Here is a 19,236-nt window from a genome sequence, read left to right on the forward strand (position 1 = left end):
GCCACCTTCTCAACTGCTGCCTTCTGTTATCTACAATTACCACAGCAACTGTCCATGGCTTGCCAACCATCCACTCTGTTGCTACCCTCTGCCATTGCCTCTGTGATTGTCCTTGGCTTCCCTGCCTTGTGCTCCATTGCTACCTTGTGTTACCTCCCATGGTAACACAATCCCCACCCCCTTTAATGAATAAAAAGACATAAACACAGAATTTACTTTGGAATAGAATTGGCCGTGGCGTTTATTTTTTGAGTAACCAAACAAGAATTTAATTTGATAAGAATAACCAATACATCCTTATGTAAAATTCCATAGACAGAAAAACTTCACCATATAAAGTCCAAATCCACCCAAGAACAGGGCGATATTCCCACAAAAATAAACGCATGACAAGATCAAGGGAATACAGAAAAAAGGGGAAGGGCGGGTGGGATCTTCAAAAGTTGCTTGAAGTAACTGCGCTGAGCGCACCCAAAACAGCTGTTTCATAGGAAAAATCCCCCCCCGCTCAGGGTCTTCTGCCAATCAAAGTCCATGAAAATTGCGGGAAGAACATCTGGCAGAAAAACATACTCGCCCAGCAACAACCTGCTCGTGCGTGGCACAGCTTACCAGGGCAATAAATTAACCCATTGAAGGGATCCAAAACTGTCCATATAAACCAGTATATATAATGTTATCATGGTGGCTGTGTTATCATGCGCCCCCCCTCAGATTTTACTAATGGGAGGGCGTTCATGGTAACACAATCCCCACCCCCTTTAATGAATAAAAAGACACAAACACAGAATTTACTTTGGAATAGAATTGGCCGTGGCGTTTATTTTTTGAGTAACCAAACAAGAATTTAATTTGATAAGAATAACCAATACATCCTTATGTAAAATTCCATAGACAGAATAAACTTCACCATATAAAGTCCAAATCCACCCAAGAACAGGGCGATATTCCCAAACGCCAAGCCTCATAGAGGCGAGGCCCCCCCAAAACGCCCCAGCCAATTCTCAACAACGGCCTGGAGATCTAAATTGAAGATATCCAGGCCAATATCAGACAGATGAACCAGGACCCGCCTATATAATCCCGGGACTCCGTCTTCAAGGTTAACATGCCTGAAAGAAAAGCCATGAATTAACGGCATAAAATTCTGAATATTCCTATTAACCCGTTTCCTAATACGCTCGAGGAAGGAAGAACTCTTCTGGAACCATACTAGCCTAGGAACAATTTCCGAAAAAACAAATGTAGTTTTAAAAAACTCAGTTTTCAATAAACACAAATCCCTCTTAATACAAGAAAGCAGGTTGAGAGTTTTCACTTTACCCAGATCGTTACCACCTAAATGGATAATTACTAAATTCGGATAAGGCCTCTTCTCAGCTAACTTACGAAACTCAAAAATCAGGTTCTGCCATAACATCCCTCTCTTGCTATGCCAAAAAATTTGGATGAGGGAATTATCAAAGGATAAATTCTCTGTATAGCATCGTACGGATGCCCTCTTCTCAGCCCAATACACAAAGGAATGTCCGACGATCCAAATAGTGAAAATACCTAAAAGATGAATAACAAGTTAATCATATAATTCCGGACGAATGTATAATTTAAAGCGGTTCGACTCCCATCTACCAATTTTCTTTATGCAAGCTTCACTAAGACCAATTCTAGCAGCCTCAGTAGCTGCCCCAATCCGAAACGAATAGGATGAGATTTTAAGGTCTCCCAAACCCAAATAATGTAATGATTTTTTGAGAATGAAATTAAATTGAAAAACCGTTGCTGGCTCTAAATTCTTATGTACAAAGAACGGGCCGATGGAACTAGGACGCACAGACAACCACCTCTTAGCATTGGCAAGAGGACAGATGACCGAGTCAGAAATGGCATTAAGTTTTATTGATGAACCTCTGCCCAATTGATCAGTTTTAGATTTCCTGATAAATAGGATCAGATGATTCCCGAGACATGTAACATCCTCTATAAACAAACCCGCCGGGGTAGATTTTTTGGAAGAAACTATTTTGCTCACCCTCAAAGCTGCAAAAAACGCGAACGAAAATGCAGCGGAAAAAAGAGATGCTTCAAAAAGGTCATTGCAAACCGAAGGAAGAGAGAGGCAGATGTCCCTTAGTAAAAGCACCGAAATAGGACGACGCTTGTCAGGTAAAAAGGTAGCTTTCCTAAAACCTTTTAAAAATTGTTTTACCACAAAAAATTCTGATAAACCTTTTTTACCCAAAATTTTTAGAAAAAATGAAATACCCGCAAGACTTTTTGAGAGAGCTGAGAAGGATAGGCCGTTTCTAACTAAATGCTCAGCAAAACGTAGGGCAACAGCTGGATTCACATCCTGACAAGAATAATTATTAACATGACAGAATCTAACCCACATATTCCATGCAGCCGAGTAATCAGCCCATGTTTTATGTGCCAAAGAATTCTCCACAAACGAATGAATCAAACTCGGATTAGTTCCCATATCTGAGTAGGACAAATTGATCTTCCTTCGTTTAATTCTGCCAATCGGTCCGAGGACTGAAACGCCTGGCGGTGACAAATAAGTCGTGCATCATCATTATTGACATTTAAAGAAAAAACAGCCTTGAGCCAAATATTATATTTAAGACAAAGAAGAATCAGTTGCCTGAGAATTATTGCACAGAAATAAGCGGTTTATACCTTGTGGGAATAAAAGGACTAGAAATAGGAAAAACCCAATGTGGCTAAACAAAGAAGTAAGACAGGCAATTAACAGTAAAAAGAAAGCATTTGCACTACTAAAGCAGGATGGCACCATTGAAGCTCTAAAAAACTATAGGGAGAAAAATACTTTATCTAAAAAACTAATTAAAGCTGCCAAAAAGGAAACAGAGAAGCACATTGCTAAGGAGAGTAAAACTAATCCCAAACTGTTCTTCAACTATATCAATAGTAAAAGAATAAAAACTGAAAATGTAGGCCCCTTAAAAAATAGTGAGGAAAGAATGGTTGTAGATGACGAGGAAAAAGCTAACATATTAAACACCTTCTTCTCCACGGTATTCACGGTGGAAAATGAAATGCTAGGTGAAATCCCAAGAAACAATGAAAACCCTATATTAAGGGTCACCAATCTAACCCAAGAAGAGGTGCGAAACCGGCTAAATAAGATTAAAATAGATAAATCTCCGGGTCCGGATGGCATACACCCACGAGTACTAAGAGAACTAAGTAATGTAATAGATAAACCATTATTTCTTATTTTTAGTGACTCTATAGCGACAGGGTCTGTTCCGCAGGACTGGCGCATAGCAAATGTGGTGCCAATATTCAAAAAGGGCTCTAAAAGTGAACCTGGAAATTATAGGCCAGTAAGTCTAACCTCTATTGTTGGTAAAATATTTGAAGGGTTTCTGAGGGATGTTATTCTGGATTATCTCAATGAGAATAACTGTTTAACTCCATATCAGCATGGGTTTATGAGAAATCGCTCCTGTCAAACCAATCTAATCAGTTTTTATGAAGAGGTAAGCTATAGACTGGACCACGGTGAGTCATTGGACGTGGTATATCTCGATTTTTCCAAAGCGTTTGATACCGTGCCGCACAAGAGGTTGGTACACAAAATGAGAATGCTTGGTCTGGGGGAAAATGTGTGTAAATGGGTTAGTAACTGGCTTAGTGATAGAAAGCAGAGGGTGGTTATAAATGGTATAGTCTCTAACTGGGTCGCTGTGACCAGTGGGGTACCGCAGGGGTCAGTATTGGGACCTGTTCTCTTCAACATATTCATTAATGATCTGGTAGAAGGTTTACACAGTAAAATATCGATATTTGCAGATGATACAAAACTATGTAAAGCAGTTAATACAAGAGAAGATAGTATTCTGCTACAGATGGATCTGGATAAGTTGGAAACTTGGGCTGAAAGGTGGCAGATGAGGTTTAACAATGATAAATGTAAGGTTATACACATGGGAAGAGGGAATCAATATCACCATTACACACTGAACGGGAAACCACTGGGTAAATCTGACAGGGAGAAGGACTTGGGGATCCTAGTTAATGATAAACTTACCTGGAGCAGCCAGTGCCAGGCAGCAGCTGCCAAGGCAAACAGGATCATGGGGTGCATTAAAAGAGGTCTGGATACACATGATGAGAGCATTATACTGCCTCTGTACAAATCCCTAGTTAGACCGCACATGGAGTACTGTGTCCAGTTTTGGGCACCGGTGCTCAGGAAGGATATAATGGAACTAGAGAGAGTACAAAGGAGGGCAACAAAATTAATAAAGGGGATGGGAGAACTACAATACCCAGATAGATTAGCGAAATTAGGATTATTTAGTCTAGAAAAAAGACGACTGAGGGGCGATCTAATAACCATGTATAAGTATATAAGGGGACAATACAAATATCTCGCTGAGGATCTGTTTATACCAAGGAAGGTGACGGGCACAAGGGGGCATTCTTTGCGTCTGGAGGAGAGAAGGTTTTTCCACCAACATAGAAGAGGATTCTTTACTGTTAGGGCAGTGAGAATCTGGAATTGCTTGCCTGAGGAGGTGGTGATGGCGAACTCAGTCGAGGGGTTCAAGAGAGGCCTGGATGTCTTCCTGGAGCAGAACAATATTGTATCATACAATTATTAGGTTCTGTAGAAGGACGTAGATCTGGGTATTTATTATGATGGAATATAGGCTGAACTGGATGGACAAATGTCTTTTTTCGGCCTTACTAACTATGTTACTATGTTACTATGTAAATGGTTCTTAGACGAGAGAGTATTTATCATAAAAACAAGGCCTTGCTTATCTGACCGGAAAATAACGCGCTTGTTGGCTAAATGAACACTCCAAAAATTGACAGCTAAAAAATGGAAAAAAGATCCAAAAATGGTAAATTCTTAGTAATATTAATGTCAACCCAAAATTTAGGCCAAGACTCAAAAGCCCAATTGGAAGAAAATGACAAAGCCATCCCGAGAGTTTCGCTAGTAAAATACGATAAGCTCAGCTCCTCAGAGGATACGAAGGGAGATTGCCAAAGGTTCTTACCATTAAATTCTAAAAGAAACTGCCACCAAATCTGTAAATCATCCTTCATATCCTTGCTGACACGCAGATGAGTGTTAGGAGAGGAGTGACCAGCTGTAAGATCATACAGTCGCTTAGAGAAAACCCGGCCCATAGGAATCACTTTCAGGGCAAAATTTAACATTCCTAACAACGACTGAAGCTCTTTAAGAGTAACCTTATCCTTAATTAAAAAACTATGAATTAAAGAACGCAACCTAACAATTTTATCGTCCGGTAAAGAGCACGTCATTGTAACAGAGTCAATGCGAATACCGAGGAATTCTAGAGAAGTACAGGGATAAACCGTTTTCTCCTCTGAAATTGGAACCCCAAAATAATCGCAAATTTTCAAAAAACTAGATAGAAGAGAAGAACAAGCGTCAGATCCAAATGGGCCAATGAATAAAAAGTCATCTAAATAATGTAAAACTCCCCCTTTAGCAACGGAAAATTCGACAACCCAATGCAAAAATGAAGAAAATATAATCTTTATATAATCTAAAAAATGATTCAAAATAAAAACATGACAATGAAAACCCCATAGGGAGGCATTTATCAAAAAAGAATTTATTATCAAAAACTAAACCGAGAGAATTAAAACCTAGAGGATTAACCGGTAAAAGTCTGAAAGCGGACTTTATGTCAGATTTTGACATAAAAGCGTTTCTACCGAACCTTTGAAGGATTTCAATGGCCTCATCAAAGGAAGAATATTTTACTGAGCATACATCTGTGTTAACTTCATCGTTGAGGGAAGCTCCCTTCGGGTAAGACAAATGATGTATTAACCGAAATGAGCCCAACTCTTTTTTAGGCACCACCCCAATAGGGGAGATCCTAAAATTTTTAAATGGAGGGGAATCAAACGGCCCGAACATTTTACCCAACTCCAGTTCCTTTAAAAGTTTCTCTTTGACAATCAAAGGATATTCCGCTGCAGAGGGTAAATTTCGAACCAATCGACACCCCTCACCTTTAAATTGAGGAACAAAAAATCCATCACGAAACCCCTGAAATAATAGAGAACTAATCTCCTGATTTGGAAAAGCCCCTAACCATGGGACCATGTTTTGGAGCTTCACTGGGGTCTGCGCTTTTTGCCATAGATTCTTTATTAGCCCCCTGTTGCCCAGACTGAAATTGTTTCCTGTAACATTTCGACATTGGGTGACTGCCCCCACAAAAGGAACATTCATGCCGAAAGCGGCAATTAAGAGCCCACTTACAGCTACCCTCGTTAAAAGCAAAACAGAAACCTTTTTTGAGAGGGGCACTCACATTCTGCCAAGATTTCGTGAATCTCTGAGGCAACATTAAATTTATCCATAGACCAATATCTTTCTTTCCCCAAGCTAAATTGGGATACATAGCTAATTTCTGCCTAAAAGATTCATCATACTGAAGCCATGCCATCCCTCCAAAATTTCTATAGGCTTCCAAAATGGCATCTAGGTGTTGGAAAAGACCAGAACAAACATTGGGATGTTTCTCCCCTAAGACAGCAGCATAGATAGCAAATGCTTGGAGCCAATTATTAAATGATTTACTGTTAGCGACCTTTCTCCTATCATCAGATTCCTCCTTTTTGTCATATCGATAGGATCGTAAAAATCGGAGAGGAGGAGGGGTTTGTCTCTATGTAAAGTCTTGTCTAAAGTCCACTTTAAGGGAGGATATTAGCGAAGGAAATGAGGATGTCGAGTCCATATGGGTCGAAATTCATGGAGGGAAAAATGGTAACAAAATTCTCATTGGGGTCTGTTACAAACCCCCAAATATAACAGAAACCATGGAAAGTCTACTTCTAAAGCAGATAGATGAAGCTGCAACCCATAATGAGGTCCTGGTTATGGGGGACTTTAACTACCCGGATATTAACTGGGAAACAGAAACCTGTGAAACCCATAAAGGCAACAGGTTTCTGCTAATAACCAAGAAAAATTATCTTTCACAATTGGTGCAGAATCCAACCAGAGGAGCAGCACTTTTAGACCTAATACTATCTAATAGACCTGACAGAATAACAAATCTGCAGGTGGTCGGGCATCTAGGAAATAGCGACCACAATATTGTACAGTTTCACCTGTCTTTCACTAGGGGGACTTGTCAGGGAGTCACAAAAACACTGAACTTTAGGAAGGCAAAGTTTGACCAGCTTAGAGATGCCCTTAATCTGGTAGACTGGGACAATATCCTCAGAAATAAGAATACAGATAATAAATGGAAATGGAAATGTTTAAGAACATCCTAAATAGGCAGTGTAAGCGGTTTATACCTTGTGGGAATAAAAGGACTAGAAATAGGAAAAACCCAATGTGGCTAAACAAAGAAGTAAGACAGGCAATTAACAGTAAAAAGAAAGCATTTGCACTACTAAAGCAGGATGGCACCATTGAAGCTCTAAAAAACTATAGGGAGAAAAATACTTTATCTAAAAAACTAATTAAAGCTGCCAAAAAGGAAACAGAGAAGCACATTGCTAAGGAGAGTAAAACTAATCCCAAACTGTTCTTCAACTATATCAATAGTAAAAGAATAAAAACTGAAAATGTAGGCCCCTTAAAAAATAGTGAGGAAAGAATGGTTGTAGATGACGAGGAAAAAGCTAACATATTAAACACCTTCTTCTCCACGGTATTCACGGTGGAAAATGAAATGCTAGGTGAAATCCCAAGAAACAATGAAAACCCTATATTAAGGGTCACCAATCTAACCCAAGAAGAGGTGCGAAACCGGCTAAATAAGATTAAAATAGATAAATCTCCGGGTCCGGATGGCATACACCCACGAGTACTAAGAGAACTAAGTAATGTAATAGATAAACCATTATTTCTTATTTTTAGGGACTCTATAGCGACAGGGTCTGTTCCGCAGGATTGGCGCATAGCAAATGTGGTGCCAATATTCAAAAAGGGCTCTAAAAGTGAACCTGGAAATTATAGGCCAGTAAGTCTAACCTCTATTGTTGGTAAAATATTTGAAGGGTTTCTGAGGGATGTTATTCTGGATTATCTCAATGAGAATAACTGTTTAACTCCATATCAGCATGGGTTTATGAGAAATCGCTCCTGTCAAACCAACCTAATCAGTTTTTATGAAGAGGTAAGCTATAGGCTGGACCACGGTGAGTCATTGGACGTGGTATATCTCGATTTTTCCAAAGCGTTTGATACCGTGCCGCACAAGAGGTTGGTACACAAAATGAGAATGCTTGGTCTGGGGGAAATTGTGTGTAAATGGGTTAGTAACTGGCTTAGTGATAGAAAGCAGAGGGTGGTTATAAATGGTATAGTCTCTAACTGGGTCGCTGTGACCAGTGGGGTACCGCAGGGGTCAGTATTGGGACCTGTTCTCTTCAACATATTCATTAATGATCTGGTAGAAGGTTTACACAGTAAAATATCGATATTTGCAGATGATACAAAACTATGTAAAGCAGTTAATACAAGAGAAGATAGTATTCTGCTACAGATGGATCTGGATAAGTTGGAAACTTGGGCTGAAAGGTGGCAGATGAGGTTTAACAATGATAAATGTAAGGTTATACACATGGGAAGAAGGAATCAATGTCACCATTACACACTGAATGGGAAACCACTGGGTAAATCTGACAGGGAGAAGGACGTGGGGATCCTAGTTAATGATAAACTTACCTGGAGCAGCCAGTGCCAGGCAGCAGCTGCCAAGGCAAACAGGATCATGGGGTGCATTAAAAGAGGTCTGGATACACATGATGAGAGCATTATACTGCCTCTGTACAAATCCCTAGTTAGACCGCACATGGAGTACTGTGTCCAGTTTTGGGCACCGGTGCTCAGGAAGGATATAATGGAACTAGAGAGAGTACAAAGGAGGGCAACAAAATTAATAAAGGGGATGGGAGAACTACAATACCCAGATAGATTAGCGAAATTAGGATTATTTAGTCTAGAAAAAAGACGACTGAGGGGCGATCTAATAACCATGTATAAGTATATAAGGGGACAATACAAATATCTCGCTGAGGATCTGTTTATACCAAGGAAGGTGACGGGCACAAGGGGGCATTCTTTGCGTCTGGAGGAGAGAAGGTTTTTCCACCAACATAGAAGAGGATTCTTTACTGTTAGGGCAGTGAGAATCTGGAATTGCTTGCCTGAGGAGGTGGTGATGGCGAACTCAGTCGAGGGGTTCAAGAGAGGCCTGGATGTCTTCCTGGAGCAGAACAATATTGTATCATACAATTAGGTTCTGTAGAAGGACGTAGATCTGGGGATTTATTATGATGGAATATAGGCTGAACTGGATGGACAAATGTCTTTTTTCGGCCTTACTAACTATGTTACTATGTTACTATGTATGCTGCTGCTCCTTAACAGAAGGTAACAAGGAGAAAATGTCAACATAATCCTTTTTCCAAATTTGTTCTTTAACAGAGTTGCTCAAATGAAATCCCAAAGGGGATACATCGCATGTCAATGACTCCTTTAACAGCACTTCAGGTAAACCAGGCTTCATAACAACGCTCGCAGAAGCAGGATCGTTGCAAGAAGCGAGATTAGGCATTGAAGTGAGCGAACTACTAGAAAAACATTCTAAAATGACGTCTCTGACAACTGTCTTAAAGGGAACCTGTCACCTGAATTTGGCGGGACTGGTTTTGGGTCATATGGGCGGAGTTTTCGGGTGTTTGATTCACCCTTTCCTTACCCGCTGGCTGCATGCTGGCTGCAATATTGGTTTGAAGTTCATTATCTGTCCTCCATAGTACACGCCTGCATAAGGCAAGATTGCCTTGCGCAGGCGTGTACTATGGAGGACAGAGAATGAACTTCAATCCAATACTGCAGCCAGCATGCAGCCAGCGGGTAAGGAAAGGGTGAATCAAACACCCGAAAACTCCGCCCATATGACCCAAAACCAGTCCCGCCAAATTCAGGTGACAGAGTCCCTTTAAGGTTCGAGGAAGAGACAAACGGGGGGACAATGATAACCTCACCCTTTTCTTGCTGGACAACATCGTGCTCCATGGAGACTTCGACATTCGAGCCCCCATGAGGTGGTGACTGATGACGCGAAGGCGGGCTGCAGTCTTCTTCATGTTCGGAAGCCGGTGACCCCGATCTCCAAGATGCCGCCGCAGCGGCAGCTGCGCTCACCTCCCCTGGACGCGCACTCCTAAATTGTCGGCAGGTCGTCGCTGGAGCTCCCTGGGCCACAGCAGCTCTTTTATGGCCGCGGTGGCTAGATGGGCCATGTTCGGCAACCGGTGCCTCAGGAAATGGAGAGCGACACCTAGCGGAGGTACCGATGACGCCGGCAGGATGCGACGAGCTTCCCCGAGCTCCCGCGATGGGCTGCGGGACTTCCGGTGAGAAGATCTCCTACTTCCGCTACGCGGCTCCGGCGTCCGGTCGGGAGCTCTCGAGGATGGCGGCGGCGAGTAAGAGTTCCTGGGTCGGCGACTCCTGGCTGAGCTGCGGCAAGGAGACGGCGGGGGGAGCGGCTCACACGGGACTGAAGGACAGAGCGGAGATTGCGGCACAGGAGCTGATAAAGCCTCCGGGGCGGAGGTAGGTTTTACAGCAGGTTTATTAGCTAAACAGCTCCGCAGCCACTCTACTCCGCCCTCGTCCTCCGCCCTTTGGAGCAGCTGCTGTATCAGCTCGTCCATCCGCTGTTCTCTTCTGATCTTCTTATCTTCAAAAGTTGCTTGAAGTAACTGCGCTGAGCGCACCCAAAACACCTGTTTTATAGGAAAAATCCCCCCCCCGCTCAGGGTCTTCTGCCAATCAAAGTCCATGAAAATTGCGGGAAGAACATCTGGCAGAAAAACATACTCGCCCAGCAACAACCTGCTCGTGCGTGGCACAGCTTACCAGGGCAATAAATTAACCCATTGAAGGGATCCAAAACTGTCCATATAAACCAGTATATATAATGTTATCATGGTGGCTGTGTTATCATGCGCCCCCCCTCAGATTTTACTAAAGGCCCCTTGACATTAGGCGACGCTGCAGCGATACCGACAACGATCCGGATCGCTGCAGCGTCGCTGTTTGGTCGCTGGAGAGCTGTCACACAGACAGCTCTCCAGCGACCAACGATCCCGAGGTCCCCGGTAACCAGGGTAAACATCGGGTAACTAAGCGCAGGGCCGCGCTTAGTAACCCGATGTTTACCCTGGTTACCAGCGTAAAAGTGAAAAAAAACAAACAGTACATACTTACCTACCGCTGTCTGTCCACGGCGCTCAGCTTCTCTGCACTCCTCCTGTACTGGCTGTGAGCACAGCGGCCGAAAAGCAGAGCGGTGACGTCACCGCTCTGCTTTTCGGCTGACCGACGCTCACAGCCAGTACAGGAGGAGTGCAGAGCACAGCGCCGGGGACAGACAGCGGTAGGTAAGTATGTACTGTTTTTTTTTTTTTACTTTTACGCTGGTAACCAGGGTAAACATCGGGTTACTAAGCGCGACCCTGCGCTTAGTTACCCGATGTTTACCCTGGTTACCAGTGAAGACATCGCTGGATCGGTGTCACACACGCCGATCCAGCGATGTCCACGGGAGATCCAGCGACGAAATAAAGTTCTGGACTTTGTTCAGCGACCAACGATCTCCCAGCAGGGGCCTGATCGTTGGTCGCTGTCACACATAACGATTTCCTTAACGATATCGTTGCTACGTCACAAAAAGCAACGATATCGTTAACGATATCGTTATGTGTGAAGGTACCTTAAGGGGAGGGCGTTCATTACCTGTGTGACTGTCCTTGGCTTGCCTGCCTTGTGCTCCTTTGTTACCTTCTGTTATCCACTATTATCTCTGTGACTATCCTAGTGTTGCCTGCCTCCTCCATTGTTATAAAGATAATGGTAGATAACAGAGGCTGACTGTCCATGGCTTTGTGACGGTCCTTCTGCTTTGTTGCTACCCAGTTATCTACAATTACCTCAGCGACTGTCCTTAGCATGCCTGTCTTCTTCTCTGTTGCTACTTTCTGTTATCTACCATTACTTAGGTGACTATCGGTGGTTCCCTACCTTCTGCTCCGTTGCTACCCTTTGTCCATCTACCATTACCCCTGTGACTGTCCTTGGGTTGCCTGCCTCCTTCTCCATTCTTACCCTCTGTCATCTACCATTACCTCTGTGACCGTCCTTGGCTTGCCTAGCTTCCGGTCCGTTGCTACCCTTTGCCAACCAACCATTACCTCTGTGATGGTCCTTGGCTTCCCTGCCTTGTATTCTATTGCTACCTTCTGGTATCTACCATTACCTCTATGACTGACCTTGGCTTACCTACCTCCTTCTCCACTGTTATCAGTTGTCTACCAGTTTCTGCTGAATTGGAAGCCCGAGCTTTCAAGTGGGTCACCTCCTGCCTTCCCAAACATGTGCTATGGAGTAAAGCTGCTCCCAGGTTGTGTTGCAAGTGTAAACCAATCTGTTTTCATCATTTCAGTGCAAGAGAAGACAGACACGCTCATGTATTGGTAATATCAGTGCAATCCATGTTTATTTCTCGATAACATCGTTTCCAAGGTGAAACACAGATGTGCTGCACAAGACAAAAGCCGTCTCAGGTATTTGATGAAACCGATGCTTTTGCGATACCTTCACACAGTATTTCCAATACTGCACCTTGCATCAGGTCATTTCATGCATTGCAAAAAAAAAAAAGGTGGATTTTCTCTGTAAGGCAAGTTGTCAGGAAACATTCGGGTTACAATCGTCTCTTTTTGTGGTCATTTTGTATATGACATGTTCTTTAGTTTATCCCAGTATAGACAATACTGGGAACTGCTACCCCACGGCCACATCAAACATAGTATCCTGATGCTCAGTAGTTCCCACACTGTTCACCGCTGGCGTTTTGCTGCTTTGGGTCCTCGACATCACAGCATTGGAGTGTGCCAATACAGCCTAATATTCGTTGGTTGAGGCCAAGACTAATATAGAGGCATTTTAGCACCTGTCTTATGACAGCAATCCTGGCCCGACTTTGGGTAGACTGAGATAGAGCCCTATGATGCTGTTCGGGACTGGAATTGCGGGTGTAATACGGATGCATTAGAGTTGCCTAAATGAGGTCCCAACCATATGTGCCAGGGGTGATCGTAAGTTTGTATTACACTTTACCAGTTGTATTAATTCTATGCTTCGGTTTCAATATCAAAAAGAAAAGGTCATGATGGAAACACAGAGCAAAAAAAAAAAAGAATTTTCGCCGCCCAGAATTATACTAAGGTAGTTCAATTATTAATTATCTTTCCCATTATAATTTATTATGACATTAAAAAAACGTGACAGCAATATATACACATATACGTCCGCTCGCTATATCCTTACGCAAGTCCTGGAAGTCCCTCTGTACCGCTCATGAAGTCTGGGAATTAGCGCTGTCTGTTAAAGGGAATCTATCAGCAGGTTATGTTATGTAATCTGAGAGCAGCATACTGATGGGGCACAGACACTGATTCCAGCGATGTTTCACTAACTGGGCTGTATTTTGTGGTTTCATTAAAACCAATGTTTTATCAGCAGCTGATTATCACTACAGGACTAGGTGTCTTGTGCCTTCTGGTCCAGCCACGCCCCCACAACTGATTGGCTGCTTTCTGCTCATGCACATTGTACACAGAAAGCTGCCAATCGGTGGCGAGGGCGGGGTTATACAGAGCTCAGCATTCAGAGCTCTGCTAGATCTGCAGCAGAGAAAACTGTGATTCTAACACAACTGCTGCACTCAGTAAACTAAGTGATACATCGCTGGAATAAGGGTCTCTGCACCTACATCATTCTGCTGTCAGATTTCACAGCAATAGATTCCCTTTAATACCAGGTAAAAGAAAATAATAAATAGTATGTTCCTAAACGATTTCCAGGATTTATAAAAATACAATATATGTAGCTTTTGGTCTTGTGAATGCTTGCTGTCAGTGAATGGCTGCATTTTAAATTTTCTTTCACTCAAAGGTTGAAAACCTATCCTGCTTGATCAGGTGCGTTAAAAAAGGGGTATTCCCATCTTGTAAAGATGCGTCATTACTTCTTAAAAGTGTATCCTAATAAATTGAAAGTAATTTCCTATCCATAGTACAGGGAATAACTTACTGAATGCTGAGGGTCAGACCAATGTGACCATCTGCAATCCCAAGAATGAAGGGGCTGAGATCTGATCTAGCTCTTCTCTGATTTTTTTTCTACACAGGTCACCCGCCCAGGAAACTGAAGCATGGCTCCATTTACTAGTTTCCGTTCCATGATGTACTATCAAGGGTTATGCGGTTATACAGCCATCCCCTGCCTTTATCAGCAGTGATCGGAGTTAGCCGTTTAACCACTTAGATAGTGCTGTCAATCTGACAGCGGTATTTAAGGGGCGCAATGCCAGTGAGGCTTCGGTTCAGCATCCCCTCCACCCCAAGAGGCTGCGCTTCATAGGAGATTGTGATTTTTACTACAGTATCGAAGCATATAATATAAACTGATCAATCAATCGAAGGTACAAGCTCTCTATCAGGCATACAAAAAATAAAGTAAATATATATATATATATATATATATATATATATATATATATATATATAAATAAATGTTTGAATTGCTCCTTCCCTACCATTAAAAAATGGAAGCAATTTAGAAGATGCGGCGCTAAATCACCTTCATTCTTAGGATTGAGGGTTCAATAGGTTGCTCCCCACTGATCCTAAAGTGATGGCATGTCCAAAATAAAGGAATACCCCTATGGGAATGCAAGCAGGACAGATTTCATCAAGACATGCACTGACAGCAAGCACAGGTCTTGTGACTTTTTTTCCGCTCCAAAGTTGCAGAAAGCGACTAAACTCCATTTATATAAAAATTGGAAAATTCCCTTTAAATCAATGTCAGGTTATATTGTGTGTTTGGACATACCGTATATATTTTTTCTTTTCTTCTATAATTGTGCTTCTCCATTCCCAGGAATTCTAACCTTACCCTCTACAGCGGGAGATCGCGCCGGACGGGTCGTTCTCTGCTAATATTTCTTTGCTTGGTACTTACATAGCAAAGTCTCGCAGGCACAAATGCGTGAAGGTCGGACAAGTTAATGCAGCGACTGAGAAGAATCATTTTTTTAAAAAAATTACTCTATTAACGAAAAATTAACACTCATCTTCCCCCCTGTACTGTCAGGTATCACATTGTTAAAAAAAAACAACTAATAATAATAATAATAAAAAAGTTACTTTCAGTGCAGATACAGTGTTTCTCCCATGAAACACTCAAGACATTCAACACTTTTTATAGCGCCTCACTTGCACTTTAAATCACGGACATCTGAAGGGTAATATGGGTGATCAATACAGAATGAAAGGTTGGACACTGCTGCCACCCATTGGTCAAAGCAGGTAGTGCAGAGTGATACAATCTGTCTCTAGAGCAGGGGTGGGGTGCACAACCTTTTTTACGTCTGGGGGTCAAACTGAACTAATTCCCCACCCAATGCGCCATTAGTACATAAGGGTCGTAAATGCTTGTTTCGCCTTTCCCTATATTCATGCACAGTTGGCTTGACTCGGTTTGCATGTGTTGTCTATGGGAGTAAGCAGCTGCCAGGCGGTGCTGGCGGAGGCTTACTCCCACAGAGAACAAATAGTTTAAATTCAAGGTATCCGCTCATTCCCTCCTGGTTGACAGGCTGTGTGTCTGTGTGTATGAAGTGGGCTCAGCATCATTTACAGGGGTTGCTTTTGAGGACAATTATTATTATTTTTCGTTTCTACTTGAAGGCATGTATTTGGGGCTAAAAATATTATTTGCAATTAGTGTTCACAAAAAAAAATAAATCTTGCACCGTTTGGCTTTTACAGGTTCTTCGTTGAGCATTCAACTTTGACGTGGTCTGTGGTCATAAATTAGCTGAGAGGAGCTCGGAAAAAGACACATAAAAGAGCATTCAGTCAATCTGATTGAGCTCACTGACCGATTCTCAGTTAACTCATTCTGCAGTCACTAACAGACAGTGAAACAGACTATAGAAGGCAAAAAAATTAAGAAACCCAATTGAAAAAATTGATTTTTAGCCCCAAATACATTTATAGGGGAAATTGCAAGTTATAAAGTTATGCACTATCCATTGGGATTAATACGAAGGTACTATTAAAATATATAGTCCAAGCAGATCATTTTAGTAAAATCTACGCAGCCAACACTTTTCTTTACTTCCACCACACAGGTATAGACATCTGTAGCTTTAGGTAAGGGAACCTGATCTCACGTTTAAGTCCCCCAGGGGGAACTAAAAAGGAAATAAAAAAAAATCAAACTGATCTTAAAATTAAATTAAAATAATATTACAAAATAATAATATTTGGTAACACTTCATCTGTAAAAGTCTGATCAAAAGTTAGCATTTATCCTGTTAGGAAGAACAGAGAAAAACAAATTGAGATGCTAAAAACGTCCCCAAAAATGCAAAGTTTCTATGCCCCCAAAGTGGAACAATAAAAATTACGGCTAGGTACATAAAAAGCAACCTTTCATACAGCAACATGCACAGAAAAAGAAAAAAGTTACATTCTCTAAAAACAATTTTCTTAAATTTTTTTTCTGCTAAGGTCAGACTTTTTTAAATCACTAAAATATTAGTCAAAAAAAAAAAAAGTTTGGGATCGCCGTAATCGTGCCGAGCTGGAAAATTATACCACCGGGTCATTTTTACTGTGTAATGAACACAATAAAATTGAAGGAAGGTTTTAAAAAAAAGAAAAACAATATTTTTCGCCATTTCAACCCAACTGAAATGTTGTTCAGTACATCATATGGTAAAATGAATGGTGTCATATAAAACTATAACTCTCGCAAGGGCAGGGTCCTCGCCCCCCTGTATCAGTCTGTAATTGTTAGTTTGCTTACTGTAAGTGATATCTGTAATTTGTATGAAACCCCTCCTCGTGTACAGCACCATGGAATCAATGGAGCTATAGAAATAAATAATAACAACTTGTCCCGCAAAAAAAACAAGTCCTTGGACGCAAATGACGTAAAAAAAATTAAAAAAAAGTTAAGGCTCTTGGAAAAGGAAAAAAAAAAATCAAAAAAGAGAAATGACCCTGTCAGGAAGGAGTTAATCTATTGTGTATAGGGGGGCTTCTGTCTTCTTTCTGACATCGGGAAGCATGTCTGCAGCCAGGTGATTGGGGGGCCGCACACAATGGCATTACAGGCCATATGAAGCCCCCAGGTTGTGCACCCCTGATCTAGAGAGGTAATGATTCCCGCTAACACCACACAGCTAGGAAGTCCGCTACATTTGGGGGCAGCCCTGCCGCACTTTAAGGGGGCTCCAGAACTTGTAATAAAAAAAACCCACTACATTTCTAAATTTGGTTGTCAGTAGCAGATACCAAAGATGGCGCTGAAGTAGAAAGGGGGGCATTGTTCACTGTCCCTACGTGGTGGAAACATTCATGGGGACGGGGAAGACTTGGGGTGCGTAAGACGAGACAACGCATCCCATATACAGGTTACAAGACGATGGGGTAGTAGTGGAATGCCTGCAGCAGGTTAAAGCACTAAATTACTCACGAGGTGCTTAAAAACCTGAATTTCAGAGCCCTCCTGTTTTCAAGTAAACGCAGCACACAGGGGTAAACAGACACAGTGCAGTCCTCGAAGACATCCTCTGCCGGAAAGGGGTCGGCAACGTTGCACCAAAACATCGTGCCATTGGTCCCTCGGGCAAGAGTTGAAGCGGAGCTGCTGTATACACTTGCACAGGTGCAGTTTTTTTGGGGTTTTTTATGCAGCGCTCAGAAAGCAACCCTATCCTCCTGTGTCCTGTTCCAGCAGAGGGTGCTGTTCATGGTGGCGAAATTGTCTTCTTCTTCCTGCTCCTTGGCAAGTTCAATGAACACCTGTGGGTGGCAAAGTCACAAAGAATTGGCATTTTGCAATGATGTGTACTTGGAATGTAAGCATTTAACCATCCCCCAGAAAGGTATTAACCATAACTTTTAAAAATGTGAATAACCTTGGACAGATATCCAGGAGAACCTCCAATTAAAATTGTCATAAAGTGATTATGATTAAACGTCAAAAAATGAAGGAAGATAGCATTTTTTTCTACAAATCGCAGAAACATTTCTAAATTGGCTTGCCTTCAGTATAACCCTCTAAGTGAGGACCTGTCATTTGCTCAAAAAAATTGAGATAAATACCATGTAAAAAAAAAAAATGCCCTCAACTCCTCGATTCTGCCACACTGTTCCATTTTGCTCCGTGTCGCTCCATTCCAGAGATATTCACATTTGTTTCTTCTGGAGCACACTATGTGATACAGTCAAACTAGGTATTTCTTCAGAGTCTTCCCTGGGGGCGTGCGCCAACACTCCCCCCTCCCAAACACAGCCAATCACAGCTCAAGCAGTTGAGTACTTTGAGAAACTGCTAAAGTGTGATTGGCAGTGTCTGGGACCGAGGGGTGACAGCACACGCCCCAAGACTCTGAAGAATCGCCCAGTTGGGCTACAAGCAAAGATTTCCCATACTGTGCTCCAGGAGAAACAAATGTGAATACCTTTGCAATGGTGCAATGTAAAGCAAAACGGAAAAGAGCAGCAGAATCAGGAGGGATCATGGATTTTTACAAGCTATTCAACTCAATATCTTGAGCAAGTAACAGGTTCTCTTTAAAGGGGGTTGTCCACTACTCAGACAACCCGTTCTTAATTACAACGTTCCTTTACGTAGAATAAAAGCCTATATTCACCTTCAGTGCTATTCCAGCGACTTCTGGTTCATTCCAGCGACTTCTTCTCATGGGCCTGGCGTGATGTTATGTGAAGCAGGGCCGTATTTAGAGTTTCTGCTGCCCTAGGCACTTTTAGCGCTGCCTCCCCCTTTGGTGAGTATGACACTATCGGCAGTGACTTTGGCAAGAATCGCTGATGTGAAAGTCGCCTTTTGCAGCAGATCCGGCAGTTTTTCTGCATCTGCCGCGTAACTGATCACTTACAGCAACACAGTGTTTGGCCTCATTCATTCCCTATGGCATTTGCGGAACTTGCTGTGATCTGGCAAATGTGGTACCATACCTCCCAACTTTTGAAGAAGGGAAAGAGGTATAAAGTTTGCGGCACATGTAGTGTATCGCGGCAATTTTTAGGCCACGCCTCTGACCACACCCATTTCACAACTAGTCACACCCA

At 42.2% G+C, this 19,236-nt stretch overlaps 1 protein-coding gene across 1 annotated transcript in view; it reads right to left on the minus strand.

Moving 5' to 3' along the window:
- Positions 1-16,216: 16,216 nt before the first annotated feature.
- The window catches only part of ABCA5 (ATP binding cassette subfamily A member 5), a 240,305-nt gene continuing 237,285 nt past the window's right edge, over positions 16,217-19,236 (minus strand). Inside the window, exon 39 of the mRNA XM_069750700.1 lies at positions 16,217-17,943. Within this exon, the coding sequence (XP_069606801.1) occupies positions 17,839-17,943 (105 nt within the window). The 3' untranslated portion in view covers positions 16,217-17,838. The remainder of the gene's footprint in view (positions 17,944-19,236) is intronic.

The sequence above is a fragment of the Ranitomeya imitator genome, chromosome 2, assembly GCF_032444005.1.
Source record: "Ranitomeya imitator isolate aRanImi1 chromosome 2, aRanImi1.pri, whole genome shotgun sequence".
In the NCBI taxonomy this organism is placed as follows: domain Eukaryota; kingdom Metazoa; phylum Chordata; class Amphibia; order Anura; family Dendrobatidae; genus Ranitomeya; species Ranitomeya imitator.